Source organism: Anolis carolinensis, unplaced genomic scaffold (genome assembly GCF_035594765.1).
Source record: "Anolis carolinensis isolate JA03-04 unplaced genomic scaffold, rAnoCar3.1.pri scaffold_13, whole genome shotgun sequence".
NCBI lineage: Eukaryota > Metazoa > Chordata > Lepidosauria > Squamata > Dactyloidae > Anolis > Anolis carolinensis.
Genome location: NW_026943824.1, coordinates 13282678 through 13302524, shown reverse-complemented (window position 1 = coordinate 13302524; position 19847 = coordinate 13282678). Strand labels below are relative to the sequence as shown.

General features: G+C 38.6%; 1 protein-coding gene across 1 annotated transcript in view; it reads right to left on the bottom strand.

Annotated features, from left to right (window-relative positions):
* Positions 1-19847, bottom strand: part of rab26 (RAB26, member RAS oncogene family) — a 121053-nt gene that overhangs the window by 10533 nt on the left and 90673 nt on the right. The window contains exons 3-6 of the mRNA XM_062964671.1: positions 11870-11911; positions 11475-11541; positions 9394-9446; positions 111-176 (exon numbers count right to left, since the gene is read on the bottom strand). Of these exons, the coding sequence (XP_062820741.1) occupies positions 111-176; positions 9394-9446; positions 11475-11541; positions 11870-11911 (228 nt within the window). The remainder of the gene's footprint in view (positions 1-110; positions 177-9393; positions 9447-11474; positions 11542-11869; positions 11912-19847) is intronic.

Genomic DNA, 19847 nt, shown 5'->3' with positions numbered 1-19847 from the left:
CCCCACATCTCCACAAATTGGTGGCAGTGGTAGGATATAAAGATTCCTCCCTGCCACATCACCACAACATTGAACAATGCATTGGGACAAGAGGAGGGAGGTCGGCTCACCTTGTTCCCCAGCAGCATCAGCACCACGTCCTGCTTGGCGTATTCGTGGATCTCGGTCAGCCAGGCCTAGGAGGGGAAAGAGAAGAGGACGAGGCTGCAAAGGAGGACCCTTGTGTTGCGATGGTTTGGGAAAATTTTGGGGAAGGTATTGGCTTTGTTGCCTCTCAACCCAACCAGGTTTCCAAGGCATCGCACAATAAACAAACACGACATCAAAGGCATGACTCAAGACAACCCAAAAGTCCTCTTTTGAAAGATTTCTAGAACCATGGATGGCACCTTATTGACCAAGGAGTAACCTGACTCTTTCATGTCTAGAGAGGCATTTGCTTTTGCAATCGTTAGATCTTCCAATGCAATTCTATGGCAGACATTGGTCTAGCAAATGTAGAGAATGACCTTATATAAGCCGACCCAAATGTAAGCCGAGGCACCTAATTTTACCGCAAAAAACCTGGGACATCATTGACTCAAGTATAAGCCAAGAGTAGTAAATTTCAGAAATAAAAATAGATACCAATAAAATTACATTAATCGAGGCATCGGTAGGTTAAATGTTTTTGAATATTTACATCAAGCTCTAATTTAAGGTAAGATTGTCTAACTCTGATTAAATCATTATTCTCATCTTCTTCAATGTAAATGTGCTTATGTATCCTTTTAATAATAATAGAGTAAAATAATACATGTAATAATAATAATAATAATAATAAATACAGGAAAATAATACATGAGTAATAGAGTAAAAAGGTGGTCATGTAAAATTATACAAAAATTTTGGGAAATGATATTTAAAGAAATAAGAGCAATAATAAAAACAGAGATAGTGAATACACCTAAATCAGCATTATTACTTAGACATGACAATATCCTCTCACAAGAGGAGAAAAAACTGGTTTCTAATTTGATAACTGCAGCAAAATTGTTAATAGCAAAAAAAAATGGAAAGAAAAAAGGGAAATCCAATTAGAAGAATGGTACAGGGAAATTTGGAATATAGCAATTAATGATAAGCTGACTTGCAATATTAAAATTAAAAAGGGAATATCGAAACAAACAGATTTTTGGAAAATATGGAGAAAATTTATTGAGTATATTTTTAATGAGGGAAAGGGGTATAAGCCAGTAACAGACAATGAAATTTTGGAACAATTTGTGAAACAATATGAGTTTGGTTGGTCCTGGTGAAGGTGGCACAAAATAAGGAGAAGGGAAGAGGGCGGAAAGGTATAATAATAATAATAAAAAATAGAGTATCCAACGTTCTGGATTATCCAACGCATTTTTGTAGTCAATGTTTTAAATATATCGTGATATTTTGGTGCTAAATTCATAAATACAGTAATTACTACATAGCATTACTGCGTATTGAACTATTTTTTTCTATCAAATTTGTTGTATAACATGATGTTTTGGAGCTTAATTTGTAAAATCATAAACAAATTTGATGTTTAATAGGCTTTTCCTTAATGCCTCCTTATTATCCAACATATTCGCTTATCCAAGGTTCTGCCGGCCCGTTTATGTTGGATAAGTGAGACTCTACTGTAAGACTGTCTAACTCTGATTAAATCATTCTCATCTTCTTCAATGTAAATGTGCTTATGTATCCTTTTAATAATAATAGAGTAAAATAATACATGTAATAATAATAATAATAATAATAATAATAAATACAGGAAAATAATACATGTAATAATAAATAGAATAATAAATGTAATAATAATAATAAGATCATAGTGAAATAATAAATGTAATAATAATAATAATAATAATAATAATAATAATAATAATAATAATAATAATAATACAGTGATGACCCAAAATGCAGACTGTGCAAGGAAACCGACGAAACCATGGATCATATCCTCAGCTGCTGTAAGAAAATCACACAGACAGACTACAAACAGAGGCACAACTATGTGGCCCAAATGATTCATTGGAACTTATGCCTCAAGTACCACCTCCCAGCAGCAAAGAACTGGTGGGATCACAAACCTGCAAAAGTATTGGAAAATGAACACGCAAAGATACTGTGGGACTTCCGAATCCAGACTGACAAAGTTCTGGAACTCAACACACCAGACATCACAGTTGTGGAAAAGAAAAAGGTTTGGATCATTGATGTTGCCATCCCAGGTGACAGTCACATTGACGAAAAAAAACAGGAAAAACTCAGCCGCTATCAGGACCTCAAGATTGAACTTCAAAGACTCTGGAAGAAACCAGTGCAGGTGGTCCCGGTGGTGATGGGCACACTGGGTGCCATGCCAAAAGATCTCAGCCGGCATTTGGAAACAATAGACATTGACAAAATCACGATCTGCCAACTGCAAAAGGCCACCCTACTGGGATCTGCACACATCATCCGAAAGTACATCACACAGTCCTAGACACTTGGGAAGTGTAAGACTTGTGGTTTTGTGAAACGAAATCCAGCATGTCTATCTTGTCTGCTGTGTCATAATAAATAATAATAATAATAATAATTAGTATATTGTTATTGTTTTTATCTGGTATTATCTGTGAGCCGCCCCAATGGGGAGATGGAGGTGGGGTATAAATAAACATTATTATTATATATTATATATTATTAATATTATATAATAATAATATAATCCAAAAATACATCACCCAGTCCTAGACACTTGGGAAGTGTTCGACTTGTGATTTTGTGATACGAAATCCAGCATATCTATCTTGTTTGCTGTGTCATAATAATAATAATAATAATAATAATAATAATAATAATAATAATAATAATAATAGAGTAAAATAAATGTAAAGTAGCAACAATAATAGAGTACAATAATAAATATAATAATAATAGAGTAAAATAATAAATGTAATAATAGAGAAAAATAATAAATGTACCATATATTCTGTAATATAAGCTGACCCAAATATAAGCCAACCAGGACCCTCACCCAAGTATAAGCCAAGGGGAGCTTTTTCAGTCCTAAAAAAAGGTCTGAAAAACTAGGCTTATACTCGAGTATATACAGGATCTCTCTTTGGAAAGTCTGACTTTCTTATTATTCGTGTTGGATTGGTTCTGCTTCAGTGTCGGCTGTTTCTCTTGGCAATGTTTCCTTAATGTCTGCGGAGGAGGCTCTCCGGTGTTTTATTGTGCCGCTCGTTCGGCGGGGAAGAGAAATGCATTAAGCAAGGCGTCAATCTATAAAAGCAAACGCAAATGTTCCCTTCGTGCTGGCGAGAGATTGCCGGAGCACATCCCGCACCCGGCGCACATGCAAAGGCCCATGCACAGGCACTTAATTCACATGCCAGGAAGGTAATGCTCAAGATCCAGCAAGACAAGGAGCGAGTTTCCAAATGTGCAAGAGAGAGGAACGAGAGACTAAATTGCCAATATCCTGCTGGCACAAGGGCTTAACCCACTGCACCACCGAGGGCTCCTATCTATCTATAAATATATAAAAGAGTGATGGCATCACGGCGACCCACAAAACAACAAAACTACAGCCCCCCCAACCTCGAAATTTGACAACACAACCCATCATCCACGCCTCTAGGTTGATACAACAAAAAGAAAAGACAAATAAAGTCCTAATTAGAGAGAGAGGAATAATTGCTTTTATCCAATTGCTGCCAGTTAGGCGGCTAAGCTCCTCCAACTTGGTCTCCTAGCAACCCAATAAAAAATAATAAAAAACACTAAAAATTAATACAATAAAATACTATAGTAACAAAAAATAACTAAAAATAATACAAGAAAATAATAAAATATAATAAATAAAAATTTAACTTACAATAAAATTAATAAAAAAACGCAAATAATGTCAAATAAAAATTACACAACAATTTTTAACAAATACCACCACCACATTGCCACAGCAACGCATGGCCGGGCACAGCTAGGATATATATAAAAGGGTAATGAAATTTCGGCCTAGGACAAAACAACAAAACTACACATCCCAGAAACACTAAACTTGGCAGCACAACCCCTCATCCATGCCTCTACGTTCATACAACAAAAAGAAAAGAAAAATAAAGTCCTAATTAGAGAAGGAAGAATAATTGTTTTTATCCCATTGCTGCCAGTTAGAAGGCTAAGCCCCGCCCACTTGGTCTCATAGCAACCCACTCAGCCCAGGGACAGGCAGAGTTAGGCCTCACTTAGGCCTCTTCCACACTACCTATAAAATACAGATGATCTGATTTGAACTGGATTATATGGCAGTGTAGACTCAAGGCCCTTCCACACAGCTATATTACCCATTTATAATCTTTGAACTGGATTATCTTCAGTGTGCATTTTATACAGCTGTGTAGAAGGACCTCATATAATCCAGTTCTAAGCAGATAATATAAGATTATAAATATAATATGTAATAATTACTGTGATATAATACCCTGTTTCCCCTAAAATAAGACATCCCCAGAAAATAAGACCTAGTAGTGGTTTTGCGTAATTGCTAAATATAAGTCCTCCCCTGAAAGTAAGACCTAGCAAAGCTTTTGTTTGGAAGCATGCCCGCCAAACAGAACACCAGAGCATACAGGATCCGTAAATGTATGTATCATAGATTGTTGTATATGGAAATAGTGGTAGTAACAAGAAATTCTTGATAGGATTCACAGTTTGGTTATGTTGGTTTGTGATGACAACTACGGTACAGAATATAATAAATGTTATTTTTTTTGTTCAATAATAAATGTGAATTCTTCTTCATGGAAAACTAAGACATCCCCTGAAAATAAGACCTAGCACATCTTTGGGAGCAAAGATTAATATAAGACACTGTCTTATTTTCGGGGAAACACGGTAATACAGATCAATATAATCTCTAAAATCAGGACAGTAAATAAAGAACAACACTCTGAAAGCATAAGCCACAGCAACACCTGGCTGGGCAAAGCTAGTGCCCTATATAATGTAATCAATTCGCATATATAAAATATATATGTATGTATGTGGCACAGTTGTCTCATAAACAGGCTATAGTTCCCAGTGCTGAGGAGCCACCAGTCACTCCCTCCCAGGACATTGCAGGTTACAGCGAGCACATCCGAGGGTTCCTTTCTCTCCTGATTTGCATGACCCCGCCCACTGCCTATCCCTTAACCCTATCCTATGGCACACAGCCATAGAATTGATCACCAACTGGACATACTGGAGAGACAGATTTGGGGAGAATACACAATGATCTCCACCACAGACATCCCAGTGTTTCTGACTCTCTCCATTGGTGTAGAATTTGCATGACCCCGCCCACTGCCTCTCCCTTAACCCTTTCCTATGGCACACAGCCATAGAATCAATCACCAACTGAACATACTAGAAAGACAGATTCGGGGAGAATTCACCATGATCTCCACCACAGACATCCCAGTGTTTCTGACTCTCTCCATTGGTGTAGAATTTGCATGACCCCGCCCACTGCCACTACCTTAACCCTATCCTATGGCACACAGCCATAGAATTGATCACCAACAGGACATACTGGAGAGACAGATTTGGGGAGAATACACAATGATCTCCACCACAGACATCCCAGTGTTTCTGACTCTCTCCATTGGTGTAGAATTTGCATGACCCCGCCCACTGCCTCTCCCTTAACCCTTTCCTACCTTCTCTATGACACGCAGCAAACAGAGGACTTGATCAACAACTGAACATACTGGAGATTTGGGGAGAATTCACCATGATCTCCACCACAGACATCTCAGTGTTTCCGACTCTCTCCATTGGTGTAGAATTTGTATGACCCCGCCCACTGCCTCTCCCTTAATCCTTTCCTATGGCACACAGCCATAGAATTGATCACCAACTGAACATACTGGAGATTTGCAGAGAATTCACCATGATCTCCACCACAGACATCCCAGTGTTTCCGACTCTCTCCATTGGTGTAGAATTTGTATGACTCCGCCCACTGCCTCTCCCTTAACCCTTTCCTACCCTTCTCTATGACACGCAACAAACAGAGGACTTGATCAACAACTGAAGAGGGTTGGGGAGAATTCACCATGATTTATAGGAGTTGTAGCTACTGGGATGCATAGTTCACCTGCAATCTAAGACCACTCTGAACCGCACCAATGATGGACCTGGAACTAACTTGCCACACAGACCCAACATGGCCAAATTTGCATACTGGCGGGGTTTTGGGGGTGATCGATCTTGACATGTGGGAGTTATAGTTCACCCTTATTCAGAGAACACTGAACCCATCTGATGACAGATCTGGACCAAACTTGGCACACAGAACCAACATGGCCAATGGTGAATACTGGCACGGTTTTGGGGTGATTGCCCTGGGAATTGTAGTTCACCCTTATCCAGAGAACATTGAACCCAGCAGACGACGGACCTGGACCAAATTTGACACACAGACCTAACATGGCCAACTGAGAATATTGGGGGAGTTTGGAGAGGGTTGACCCAAGATTTTGGAGAATTGTAGTTCACCCACATCCTTACGCATTTCCTAATGGGAGCAGTCATAACAAACAAAAGCATGTCAGCCACTCTGAGTCCCTTCAGGGAGTTATTATAATTTTTTTCCCTAAGAAATAGCATAACATTGAACCAAACTGATATGACCTCAAATCCAAAAACAAACAAGGCCCCTTTCAAATAACCCGGGCACTACCGGGTACCCAAGCTAGTAATATAATATGTAAATAATATAATATATAATAATCTCCCATTATGGCTCAACTTTGGTTCATGTTTGACCACATAACCAACCCACACAGCAAACTCTAGTTGGCTGTTGTAAATTAATGTGGATGTTTGTTTGGATTTGATGTTTTTATATAATTTTGTTTGACTACATGTAGTTTAATTTATTGATGTTAGACTTTAAATTGATGTTAGGTTTTAATGTTATTTTTATATGCGGGGTTTCTCTGGGATTTTTATGTCAATGTTTGTTTACGGAGGCTTGAATGTTTGCAGTTGTATGCTGGAATCCGCACTGAGTCCCCTTGGGGAGATAAAGTATTATTATTATTTTATTATGTCACAGCAAACAAGATAGATATGCTGGATTTGTTGTTGTTGTTGTTGTTATTATTATTATTGTATGACACAGCAAACAAGATAGATATGCTGGATTTTGTATCACAAAATCCCAAGTCGAACTCTCCTTATCAGCTTTTCCTTCAATTTTGTCAAGGAACTTTCCATGCAATGTTTTGTTGTGCCAGCTGTCAGCTCTAGTTTGTAGTGCGGCTTTCTTGTACTGGATTTTTGTCTGCTGTGCTTAGAGGAGTTTCTGATTTTTGACTTCAATCAAAGCACGTTCTTCACTTTGCTTTCCATATTCTGCCAGGGCATGTTGTTCTTCTTTGACTGCTTGTTTGACTTGCAAGAGTCCTCTGCCCCCTGATCTTCTAGGCAGATAGAGCCGGTCAACATCATTGCGAGGGTGCAGTGAATGATGAATGGTCATGAGTTTTCTTGTTTTTCTGTCCAAATTGTCCAGTTCTGCCTGTGTCCAGTTTATGATGCCAGCAGTATATCTTATGACAGGTATGGCCCAGGTGTTTATGGCCTTGATGGTGTTGCCTCCATTGAGCTTGGTTTTGAGAATTTTTCGGACCCTTTGTGTGTATTCTTTACTGACCACAGTCTTCACATGTTCATGCTTGATGTTGTCTAGCTGTAATATGCCCAGATATTTATAGGCCTCTGGCTGGTGACACTTTATTGTTTGGCCATTAGGCATATTTATGCCCTCACTTTCTGAGATTTGTTTTTTGTAAGATTGTTGACAGAGGGATCATGGCAATAATGAAAAGCAGAGGGGACAATGAATCTCCCTGGAAAATTCCTCTCCTGATGTTGACAAGTCCATAGCTTTCATTTCCAACAAACAGTTCAGTTTTCCAGTGCTCCATCATGTTTTCAATGAAGGTGGCAATGTTTTTACAAATCCCGATTATTATTATTATTATTATTATTATTATTATTATTATTATTATTATTATTATTATTATTATTATTATTATGTTATGCATTGGTTATGGCCACCCATCCAAGGCATCACTGCCTGTGGATTCTGGGCTTTGTTGTCCTTTGCTGCATTTTCAACACCTCTCCCTTGGATGTCTTCCTAGCCTGTTGTTGCTGTTTACATCCAGCCAAGCCGTTCTGCCCAAAGCTGATACGGGAAGCGAATTTGCAAGGCTGCTTTGTCAATCTGTCACCGCTTGTGCCGGAGAGAGCCGTGTTCGCTTTATTACAGATGAAGGCTGGCACATAAAGAGCCTTTAGAGGACTCCCGGCTGGAATGTAAAACTTGGAGCAGAGAACAATGCCTCCTTCCTGCGGAATATATATATATATATATATATATATATATATATATATATATATATATATATATATATATATACACACACACACCATATAAAATGCTCTGCTAGAAGGAAAGGGATGAAAAACACAGCAAAGGAAGAGCTGGAAATTGGTTTTTCTATAACTCTTGCACAGGTTCCTATCCCAAATTCACTGCAGCTCTGTTACAGTTTGGAGTAAAACCCGGAGCGGATTGACTGCTCCACTGACCCAAAGGTCACTGCCTAGTATGGTTCCTGGCTATCGTTTTAATTGTCTTTGTGTGTCTCTTTTGTCATCTTGAGAGGTTTTGAAGCAGGGGCAAGATGCCATCTGTCGGGAGGGATTGGTTTGTGCCTGGATAGGATGACTCCTGGAGGTCCCTTCTAACTGTAATGGAATATAGACTGCTGGGAGTCGAGTGGAGTCTCCTCCTCTGGTGAATGGATGGCCATCTGTCGGGAGGGCTTGGATTGTGTCTTCATAAGTATCAGAAGGGGGTTGGACTGGATGGTCTTTGGGGATCCCTTCCAACTAGAATGGAATATAGAATGCCTGGGAGATCATAGGAATCTCCTTCCTTCTCTATAAGTTTTTAAGCAGAGGATGGATGGCCATCTGTCAGGAGGGTTTTGATTGTGTTTTCCTTTGGGCAGAATGGGGTTAGACAGGATGACCCTTGGGTGCCCCTTGTAATGGAATATAGACTACTTGGGAGTATAGTGGCTTATAATCAGAGGCTGAATGTCCATCTGTTGGGGGGGCTTGAATGGCATCTTCATATCCGGCAAAAGGAGGCTGGGCTGGCCATCTGTCAGGAGGGTTTTGATTGTGTTTTCGTTAGGGTGGAATGGGGTTAGACTGGATGACCCTTGGGTGCCCATTGTAATGGAATATAGACTCCCTGGGAGTGTAGTGGCTTATAATCAGAGGCTGGATGGCCATCTGCCGGGAAGGTTTTGGCCTTACCTGGATGTTCTCAAAGGAGGCTCTGTTTGTGACATCATAAAGCAGCAACAAAGCTGGAAAGCAAAAGGAGAAACCTAAATCTAGCTGATTTTGGGTGTAAATTAAGAGAGAAAAGCGGATAAAAATAATATAAAGCAATATATTATAATAACAGTACAATTTACCATAATATAATAGGAAATAATATAAAATAATGATCATGATAATAAAAGTGATCATTAGAACAAGAAATATGTAATAATAATAATATAAAATAATGATCATGATAATAATATAATTTATCATGAAAACAAGAAATAATATAATAATATAAAATAATGATCATGATAATAATAAAATTGATCGTTAAGTACAGGAAATAATATACAATAATAATATAAAATAATGATGATACAGTAGTCTCACTTATCCAACACTCGCTTATCCAACGTTCTGGATTATCCAACGCATTTTTGTAGTCAATGTTTCAATACATTATGATATTTTGGTGCTAAATTCGTAAATACAGTAATTACTACATAGCATTACTGCGCATGGAACTACTTTTTCTGTCAAATTTGTTGTATAACATGATGTTTTGGTGCTTCATTTGTAAAATCATAACCTAATTTGATGTTTACTAGGCTTTTCCTTAATCCCTCCTTATTATCCAACACATTCGCTTATCCAACGTTCTGCCGGCCCGTTTATGTTGGATAAGAGAGACTCTCCTGTATTACAATAACAGTACAATTTACCGTAATATAATAAGAAATAATATGAAATAATGATCATGGTAATAATATAATTTATCATAAGAACAAGAAATAATATATAATAATATAAAATAATGATCATGATAATAATATAATTTATCATAAGAACAAGAAATAATATATAATAATATAAAATAATGATCATGATAATAAAAGTGATCATTAGAACAAGAAATATGTAATAATAATATAAAATAATGATCATGATAATAATATAATTTATCATAAGAACAAGAAATAATATATAATAATATAAAATAATGATCATAAAATAATTTATCATGAAAACAAGAAATAATATATACAGTAGAGTCTCACTTATCCAACATTCGCTTATCCAACGTTCTGGATTATCCAACACATTTTGTAGTCAATGTTTTCTATACATCATGATATTTTGGTGCTAAATTCATAAATACAGTAATTACTACGTAGCATTACCATGTACTGAACTACTTTTTCTGTCCAATCTGTTTTATAACATGAAGTTTTGGTGCTTAATTTCTAAAATCATAACCTAATTTGATGTTTAATAGGCTTCTCCTTAATCTCTCCTTATTATCCAACATATTCGCTTATCCAACGTTCTGCCGACCCTTTTATGTTGGATAAGTGAGACTCTACTGTAATAATAATATAAAATAATGATCATGATAATAAAATTTATCGTAAGTACAAGAAATAATATATAATAATATAAAATAATGATCATGATAATAATATAATTTATCATAAGAACAAGAAATAATATATACAGTAGAGTCTCACTTATCCAACATAAATGGGCCAGCAGTACGTTGGATAAGCGAATATGTTGGATAATAAGGAGAGATTAAGAAAAAGCCTATTAAACAACAAAATAGGTTATGATTTTACAAATTAAGCACCAAAACATCATGTTATACAACAAATTTGACAGAAAAAGTAGTTCAATACGTAGTAATGCTATGTAGTAATTACTGTATTTACGAATTTAGCACCAAAATATCACAATGCATTGAAAACATTGACTACAAAAATGTGTTGGATAATCCAGAACGTTTGATAAGTGGGACTCTACTGTAATAATATAAAATAATGATCATGATAATAATAAAATTGATTGTAAGTACAAGAAATAATATACAATAATAATATAAAATAATGATGATAATCTAAACACACAATAAAAGTGAAAATTTGCACCTGTGTATATGGCTGGGATGTCTACTTATACCAGGCATGGGCAAACTTGGGCCCTCCAGGTGTTTTGGACTACAACTCCCACAATTCCTATAGAACCTATAGAACCTATAGAAAGGCAATTATTTTCCTATTAATGCTTACCATGAGCATCCCGGTAGTATGCATGAGTGACGCTTCGGAAACGCTCCTGACCGGCCGTGTCCCAGATCTGGAAATTAAACATGGAAAATTATCATTGAGGTAAGTTAGTGTTTGTATTACGCATGGGCAAACTTGGGTCCTCTGGGTGTTTTGGACTTCAACTCCCATCATTCCTAACAGCCTCAGGCCCTTTCCTTTTCCCTCGCCGCCGCTTAAGCGGCGGCGAGGGAAAAGGAAAGGGCCTGAGGCTGTTAGGAATGATGGGAGTTGAAGTCCAAAACACCCGGAGGACCCAAGTTTGCCCATGCCAGGCTCAATGCAATGGACTCCCGGGAGTTGTAGTTCTCCAAGGTCCTTCCCTGGGCAAATATCAATGATAGAGCGCTTGCCCTTACCTGCAGCTTGACTTTCACGCCATCCATGTTCAACACTTTATTCTGGAAAAGAAGGGAGAAATAAAGGGATCAACAAGGTGGGATTTCTAGTATCATTGCCGGTCTAATTTTGGAGGACGTGCCCCAACTCCTTTGAAATGCTGGAAAAGTGAAAAGCCATGGTTGAGATGATGGTAACAAGAAGAACGATAACACTCTGTAACACTATCATTTTCCTCCTGGGTTATAAATGTCATTTCCTAATTGGTTCTATAATAATAATAATAATAAATTTTATTCTTGTAACCCGCCCCATCTCCCCAAAGGGACTCGGGGCGGCTCTCATGGGGATAATAATAATAATAATAATACTCATGACCATTCATCATTCACTGAGCCATACCTGTCATAAGATATACTGCTGGCATCATAAATTGGACACAGGCGGAACTGGACAATTTGGACAGAAAAACAAGAAAACTCATGACCATTCATCACTCACTGCACCCTCACAGTGATGTTGACCGGCTATATCTGCCTAGAAGATCAGGGGTCAGAGGACTCTTACAAGTAAAACAAGCCGTCAAAGAAGAAGAACATGCCCTGGCAGAATATGTAAAACAAAGGGAAGAACCTGCTTTGATGGAAGTCAAAAATCAGAAACTCCTCAAAGCACAGCAGACAAAAAACCAGTACAAGAAAACCGCACTACAAACTAGAGCTGACAGCTGGCACAACAAAACATTGCATGGAAAGTTCCTTGACAAAATTGAAGGAAAAGCTGATAAGGAGAAGACCTGGCTCTGGCTCACGAATGGGACCCTGAAGAAGGAGACAGAAGGCCTGATCCTTGCAGCCCAGGAGCAAGACATCAGGACAAAGGCAATTCAGGCCAAGATCGAAAAATCAGCTGATGACCCAAAATGCAGACTGTGCAAGGAAACCGACGAAACCATTGATTATATCCTCAGCTGCTGCAAGAAAATCGCACAGACAGACTACAAACAGAGGCACAACTATGTGGTCCAAATGATTCATTGGAACTTATGCCTCAAGTACCACCTCCCAGCAGGAAAGAACTGGTGGGATCACAAACCTGCAAAAGTATTGGAAAATGAGCACGCAAAGATACTGTGGGACTTCCGAATCCAGACTGACAAAGTTCTGGAACACAACACACCAGACATCACAGTTGTGGAAAAGAAAAAGGTTTGGATCATTGATGTTGCTATCCCAGGTGACAGTCGCATTGACGAAAAACAACAGGAAAAACTCAGCCGCTTTCAGGACCTCAAGATTGAACTTCAAAGACTCTGGCAGAAACCAGTGCAGGTGGTCCCGGTGGTGATGGGCATATTGGGTGCCGTGCCAAAAGATCTCAGCCGGCATTTGGAAACAACAGACATTGACAAAATTACGATCCGCCAACTTCAAAAGGCCACCCTGCTGGGATCTGCACGCATCATCCGAAAATACATCACACAGTCCTAGACACTTGGGAAGTGTACGACTTGTGGTTTTGTGATACGAAATCCAGCATGTCTATCTTGTTTGCTGTGTCATAAAATAATAATAATAATAATAATAATAATAATAATAATAATAATAATTTGAAGGGCAACTATGTTCACTTCCAATAATAATAATAATAATAATAATAATAATAATAATAATAATAATAATAATAATAATCTGAAGGGCTACTATGTTCACTTTCCCCTTGTAATGGACTCAATGTTGGAAGGGGCCCCAAATCCAGCTCCCTTTTTCTTTGCAGGAAGACACCATCCAAACCCTCTCTACAGATAGCCATCCCGACACTGCTTAACCATGGTCCTCATGGTTCCTCACTTTCGGAACCATGAGGACTAGAAACTTGATTTAAAAAGGGAAAACAGGTGAAAACAAATAATCCTATGACGCATTTGGTGGTTTTTCCAAGCTTTGGCTTGGATGCTTCCAGGATTGAGTAGTTTTTTGGATAAACCAATCAAGTTACTTTGGGGGATAGCAATTTTATTAGTGGGGGGGGGATTCTGGGTGCTGGGGTCCTCCAACCTCCCCACGGTCTATAGGATGCAGAGTCTAAATACCTTGAACCCAGTTGATCTAATGTTGCAAGAGAGGCTTCGTTCATCCAAATGGTGACAGCGATTCGTGTGCCGAAAAGGCTGAGAAATCCTTATTTTAAAAGCTGCGTCAACGAAGAGACTTCAAAGCCACCCCGTGGGGAGAGGTCGGCCTTAGAAGTGGATTCAAAGCCTCGTCAAAGTCTCCGCCTAACGAAGTCTGTCATTAAAAGGGGGAATTAAGTATCCGATGGATGGCACGTGTTTGGGGGACATGTGCCAAGCCAAAGGGTGCAAGGAAAGTGAAGCATCGTTGTGGAAATTATTTTTTTCTTGGAGTCCGGAGGAAAATAGAACCTATAGTCCACCCAAAAGGTCACTTTTCCAAAGGGGAGTCTATGCTATGAATGCAACCAGGCCTTCCAATTGCAAAATTATGTTCTGCTCAAAAGAATTTTTTTGGACACTTTTTGGTGGGAGTTTTTGGAGACGGTTTGGTTCGAGTTTTTGGAGACCTTTTCAAGGCAAACTTTTGCTCTTGGGTAGGCTGTTGGGAATGGTGGGAGTTGGAGTCCAGAACGCCCAGAGGGTGCAATTGTTTTTGGAGACATTTTGGGAGCACTTCTAAGGCAAACTTTGTGGAGTTTTTGGGGACCTTAAAAAGACCTTATGATGTGAATCCTGGGGGAATGTTTTGGAGACTTTGCCTTTTTTGGAGAGACACCTTCCAAAGCCCAGATACACACAGCCATCTTAAGTTTGAAGCGGATTATACTGTCAGTGTCACTCCAGTGCAGGTGGTCCCAGTGGTGATGGGCACACTGGGTGCCATGCCAAAAGATCTCAGCCAGCATTTGGAAACAATAGACATTGACAAAATCACGATCTGTCAACTGCAAAAGGCCACCCTACTGGGATCTGCACGCATCATCCGAAAATACATCACGCAGTCCTAGACACTTGGGAAGTGTTCGACTTGTGGTTTTGTGAAACGAAATCCAGCATGTCTATCTTGTTTGCTGTGTCATACAATAATAATAATAATAATAATAATAATAATAATAATAATAATAATAATACAGTAGAGTCTCACTTATCCAACATAAACGGGCCGGCAGAACGTTGGATAAGCGAATATGTTGGATAATAAGGAGGGATTAAGGATAAGCCTATTAAACATCAAATTAAGTTATAATTTTACAAATTAAGCACCAAAACATCATGTTAGACAACACATTTGGCAGAAAAAGTAGTTCAATCCACAGTAATGCTATGTAGTAATTACTGTATTTATGAATTTAGCACCAAAATATCACGATACATTGAAAGCATTGACTACAAAAATGCGTTGGATAATCCAGAACGTTGGATAAGCGAGTGTTGGATAAGTGAGACTCTACTGTAATGAACTTTATTTATACCCCACCACCATCTCCCTGCTGGGACTTGGGGCGGCTTACATGAGGCAGAGGCCCAAACAACATAAGGACAAAATATATGACAACATAATACAAATTACAAAATAAAAAGGTAAAAGAGTAATATACAGTAGAGTCTCACTTATCCAAGCCTTGCTTATCCAAGCCTCTGGATTATCCAAGCCATTTTTTGTAGTCAATGTTTTCAATATATCATGATATTTTGGTGCTAAATTCGTAAATACAGTAATTCCAACATAACATTACTGCATATTGAACTACTTTTTATGTCAAATTTGTTGTATAACATGATGTTTTGGTGCTTAATTTGTAAAATCATAACCTAATTTGATGTTTAATAGGCTTTTCCTTAATCCCTCCTTATTATCCAAGATATTCGCTTATCCAAGCTTATGCCAGCCCGGTTAGCTTGGATAAGTGAGACTCTACTGTAATATGAAAAAAAAGTATTATAACAGTTAAAACCAGTCAATTAAAACAACAATACAAGGATAAAAAATTGCATTTAAAACACATAAATGGTAAGGACATAATAAACTTGGACTTGATTATCTTTAGAGGTCCCTTCCAACTCTATTATTATTAAGGTAAAGGTAAAGGTTTCCCCTGACGTTAAGTCCAGTCATGTCTGACTCTGGGGGTTGGTGCTCTTCTCCATTTCTAAGCCAAAGAGCCGGCGTTGTCCGTAGACACCTCCAAGGTCATGTGGGATGACTGCATGGAGCGGCGTTACCTTCCCGCCGGAGCGGTACCTATTGATCTACTCACATTGGCATGTTTTTGAACTGCTAGGTTGGCAGGAGATTATTAGGATTATTAATATTATTAAGCCTGGATGGCCATCTGTTGGGGATGCTTTGTGCTTTCCCTGCATGAAAGCAGAATGAAGGGGGTTGGACTAGATGGCCATTTAGGGGTCCCTTCCAACTCTAGGATTCTATGAAAGGAGTCTTTGTTGACCATGAGCCGAACACGAGCCAACAGCGTGATGCTGCAGCTGAAAAGGCAAATGCCATCCTAGGCATTTGAGGACCTCTGCCCTAAACCTTTCCACTGAGGTGGTGCAAAGTGGTGCAGAAAAACCGCATGCACCCTATGCTGTTGGGAATGGGTGGCTGGAGATTTCACCCCGATTCATGAGTGAGCAAAGCCTTTGTGCATCCCTCCTTTCATCCCGCTGATCCCTGACTTCCGGATCATTATTTTGCAGGATCAAACCATCACCTCGGCTTTGATGCCAGGCTCCGGGAAGCCGAGAGGAGAGTCTGCAGCAAAAGGAGGGACTACAAAGCCAAAGCGTTCTCTCTCTCGACTAGAAAGGCACATCAGAGAGAGACAGAAAGTGCCAAGTTAAATGCAGGCGTCCTCGTCTTCAAACGCAACTGAGCGCTAAACCTCCCCAGGAAAGAGGCAGGAGGGTTGCAAAGGTCTAAGAGGAACCGAGAAGAAAGAAAAATAACACTAAAAATGCCTGTTCCTGGTTTGAAAGTGTTATCCCTATTTAGTTGTGCGGCCCTTACTTTGGAAGTCGTTGTCCTCCAGAAACTTGGTTTTTGTGGCTGCCACACTCTAGGTTGAATTGGTTGAGACTCAATGAGATACTTGTTGAACAACTAGAGCAAAATGTGCTATAGCAAGATGTCCCAGTATTTAAAAAAACTCCAAAATCAGGACAGTAAATAAAGAGCAACACTCAGAAAACGGGGGAAATCCAGGCATGAAACAATCAGGCGAAACGTCAAAAGGAAAGTATGGTATGTAATGTGTGAGTACTATGTTAGTAATGTAATATCTATATATATAAAGGAGTAATGGTGTCCGTTCCTCCCACTAAACAACAAAAGTACAAGCCCCAGAACCTAGAAATTTGGCAACACAACCCACCATCCTTGCCCCTAGGTTCCGACAACAAAAAGACAAGAAAAATAAAGTGCTAATTAGAGGGAGAGAAATAATTGTTTTTATCCAATTGCTGCCACTTAGAAGGCTAAGCTCCGCCCACTTGGTCTCCTAGCAACCCACTCAGCCCAGTGTTAATAAAAGAATAAAAAATAAAATAAATACAAATACAATAAAAAAACAAAAAACACTAAAATAATTAAAAACATTAAAAATTAATACAATAAAATACTATAATAATAAAATAACTAAAAATAATACAACAAAATAAAAAATATAATAAATAAATAGGTAATTTACAATAAAATTAATTAAAAAATACAAATAACGTCAAATAAAAATCCCACAACAACTTTTAACCAATACCACCACCACTTTGCCACAGCAACGCGTGGCCGGGCACAGCTAGTTATCTTCTATATAAACAACTTTTAGTGGCACTTGTTATGCAAGCTGCCAAAGAAGGGGATTATGGTATCTTCTTAACATCAATCAAAATTGGATTCGTATGATTCTTTATGTTAAGAATCATACTAATGTAGTTAAAGTGAATACAGGTAGTGGATACTTAAAGTAAAGTATTCATTGTAATATATACTATTAGTAAATGTAAGAGATTCTAGAGGGCTATGATCTACCACTGTTTCTAATCAAATCCAATTTTGATTGATGTTAATAAGATACCATAATCCCCTTACATACCATACTTTCCTTTTGACGTTTCACTGTAGATTATAGACATCTGCGTTTTGAGTTAATGAAACAATCAGGGCCAGCTAACACCTCCCAACAAAGGATCCCCTCGGGCACAAAGCAGCCAGGCTTTGAAGCTGTAAGGCCATTCAGTGCTAATCAAGGTGGCCAACGGCAACATTCACACTTGCCTCCAACAGACAAGAATTATTTCTCCCAACCTGGACATTATTCCACAGATATATAAACCACACCTTCCTACCGTGTTTCCCCGAAAATAAGACAGTGTCTTATATTATTTTTTACTCCCAAAGATGCGCTAGGTCTTATTTTCAGGGGATGTCTTATTTTTCCATGAAGTAATTCATATTCATTGTTGAACAAAAAAATGAACATTTATTCTATACTGTACAGTAGTTGTCATCACAAACCAACATAACTAAACCAGACAAACTGTGACTCTTGTCAAGAATTTCTTGTTACTACTATTATTTCCATATACAACTGGTATGTAAGCCGCCCTGAGTCCTTCTTGGGAGATGGAAGCGGGGTATAAAAATAAAATAATAATAATAATAATAATAATAATAATAATAATAATGTACATTTACCAATCCTGCATGCTATGGTGTTTTGTTTGGCGGGTGCCGGGCATGCTTCCAAACACAAACTTTGCTAGGTCTTACTTTTGGGGGAGGCCTTATATTTAGCAATTCAGCAAAACTTCTACTAGGTCTTATTTTTTGGGGATGTCTTATTTTCAGGGAAACAGGGTAGTTTCCAACAGACCTCACAACCTCTGAGGATGCCTGCCGTAGTTGTGGGCAAAACGTCAGGAGAGAATGCTTCTGGAACATGGCCAGGCAGCCCAGAAAACTCACAGCAAATCATTGATTCCGGCCATGAAAGCCTTTGACTACAAAAGTTTTGGCAGTTTGATAAACTTTCCCCATGTTTTGATGATTTTATATGTTTTAAATGTATCTTGTTGGTGTATTTTAATAAATTATTATTATTATTATTATTATTGGCACCAAGACAGAGTATGACACAGCAAATGAAATCAATATGCTGGATTTCGTATCACAAATTCACAAGTTGAACACTTCCCAAATGTTTAGGACTGTGTGATGTTGTTGTTGTTGTTGTTGTTGTTGTTATTATGGAGCCCCCGATGGCGTAGTGGATTAAAGGTTGTGACTTGAAGGTTGGGTTGCTGATCTGAAAGCTGCCAGGTTTGAATCCCACCCGGGGAGAGCGAAAACCACCCGGGTTTTCTTGTACTGGTTTTTTGTCTGCTGTGCTTTGAGGAGTTTCTGATTTTTGACTTCAATCAAAGCAGGTTCTTCACTTTGCTTGACATCTTCTGCCAGGGCATGTTCTTCTTCTTTGACTGCTTGTTTGACTTGTAAGAGTCCTCTGCCCCCTGATCTTCTAGGCAGATATAGCCGGGCAACATCACTGCGGGGGTGCAGTGAATGATGAATGGTCCTGAGTTTTCTTGTTTTTCTGTCCAAATTGTCCAGTTCCATCTGTGTCCAGTTTATAATGCCAGCAGTATATCTTATGACAGGTATGGCCCAGGTGTTTATGGCCTTGATGGTGTTGCCTCCATTGAGCTTGCTTTTGAGAATTTTTCTGACCCTTTGTGTGTATTCTTTGCTGACCACAGTCTTCACATGTTCATGCTTGATGTTGTCCAGCTGTAATATGCCCAGATATTTATAGGCCTCTGGCTGGTGACACTTTATTGTTTGGCCATTGGGCATATTTATGCCCTCACTTTCAATGATTTTTCCCTTCTTCAATGCCACTGTCAAACATTTGTCCAAACCAAACTCCATGTTGATATCAGTGCTAAAAATTCGGACAGTGTTAGTCAGAGACTGGATTTCAGTT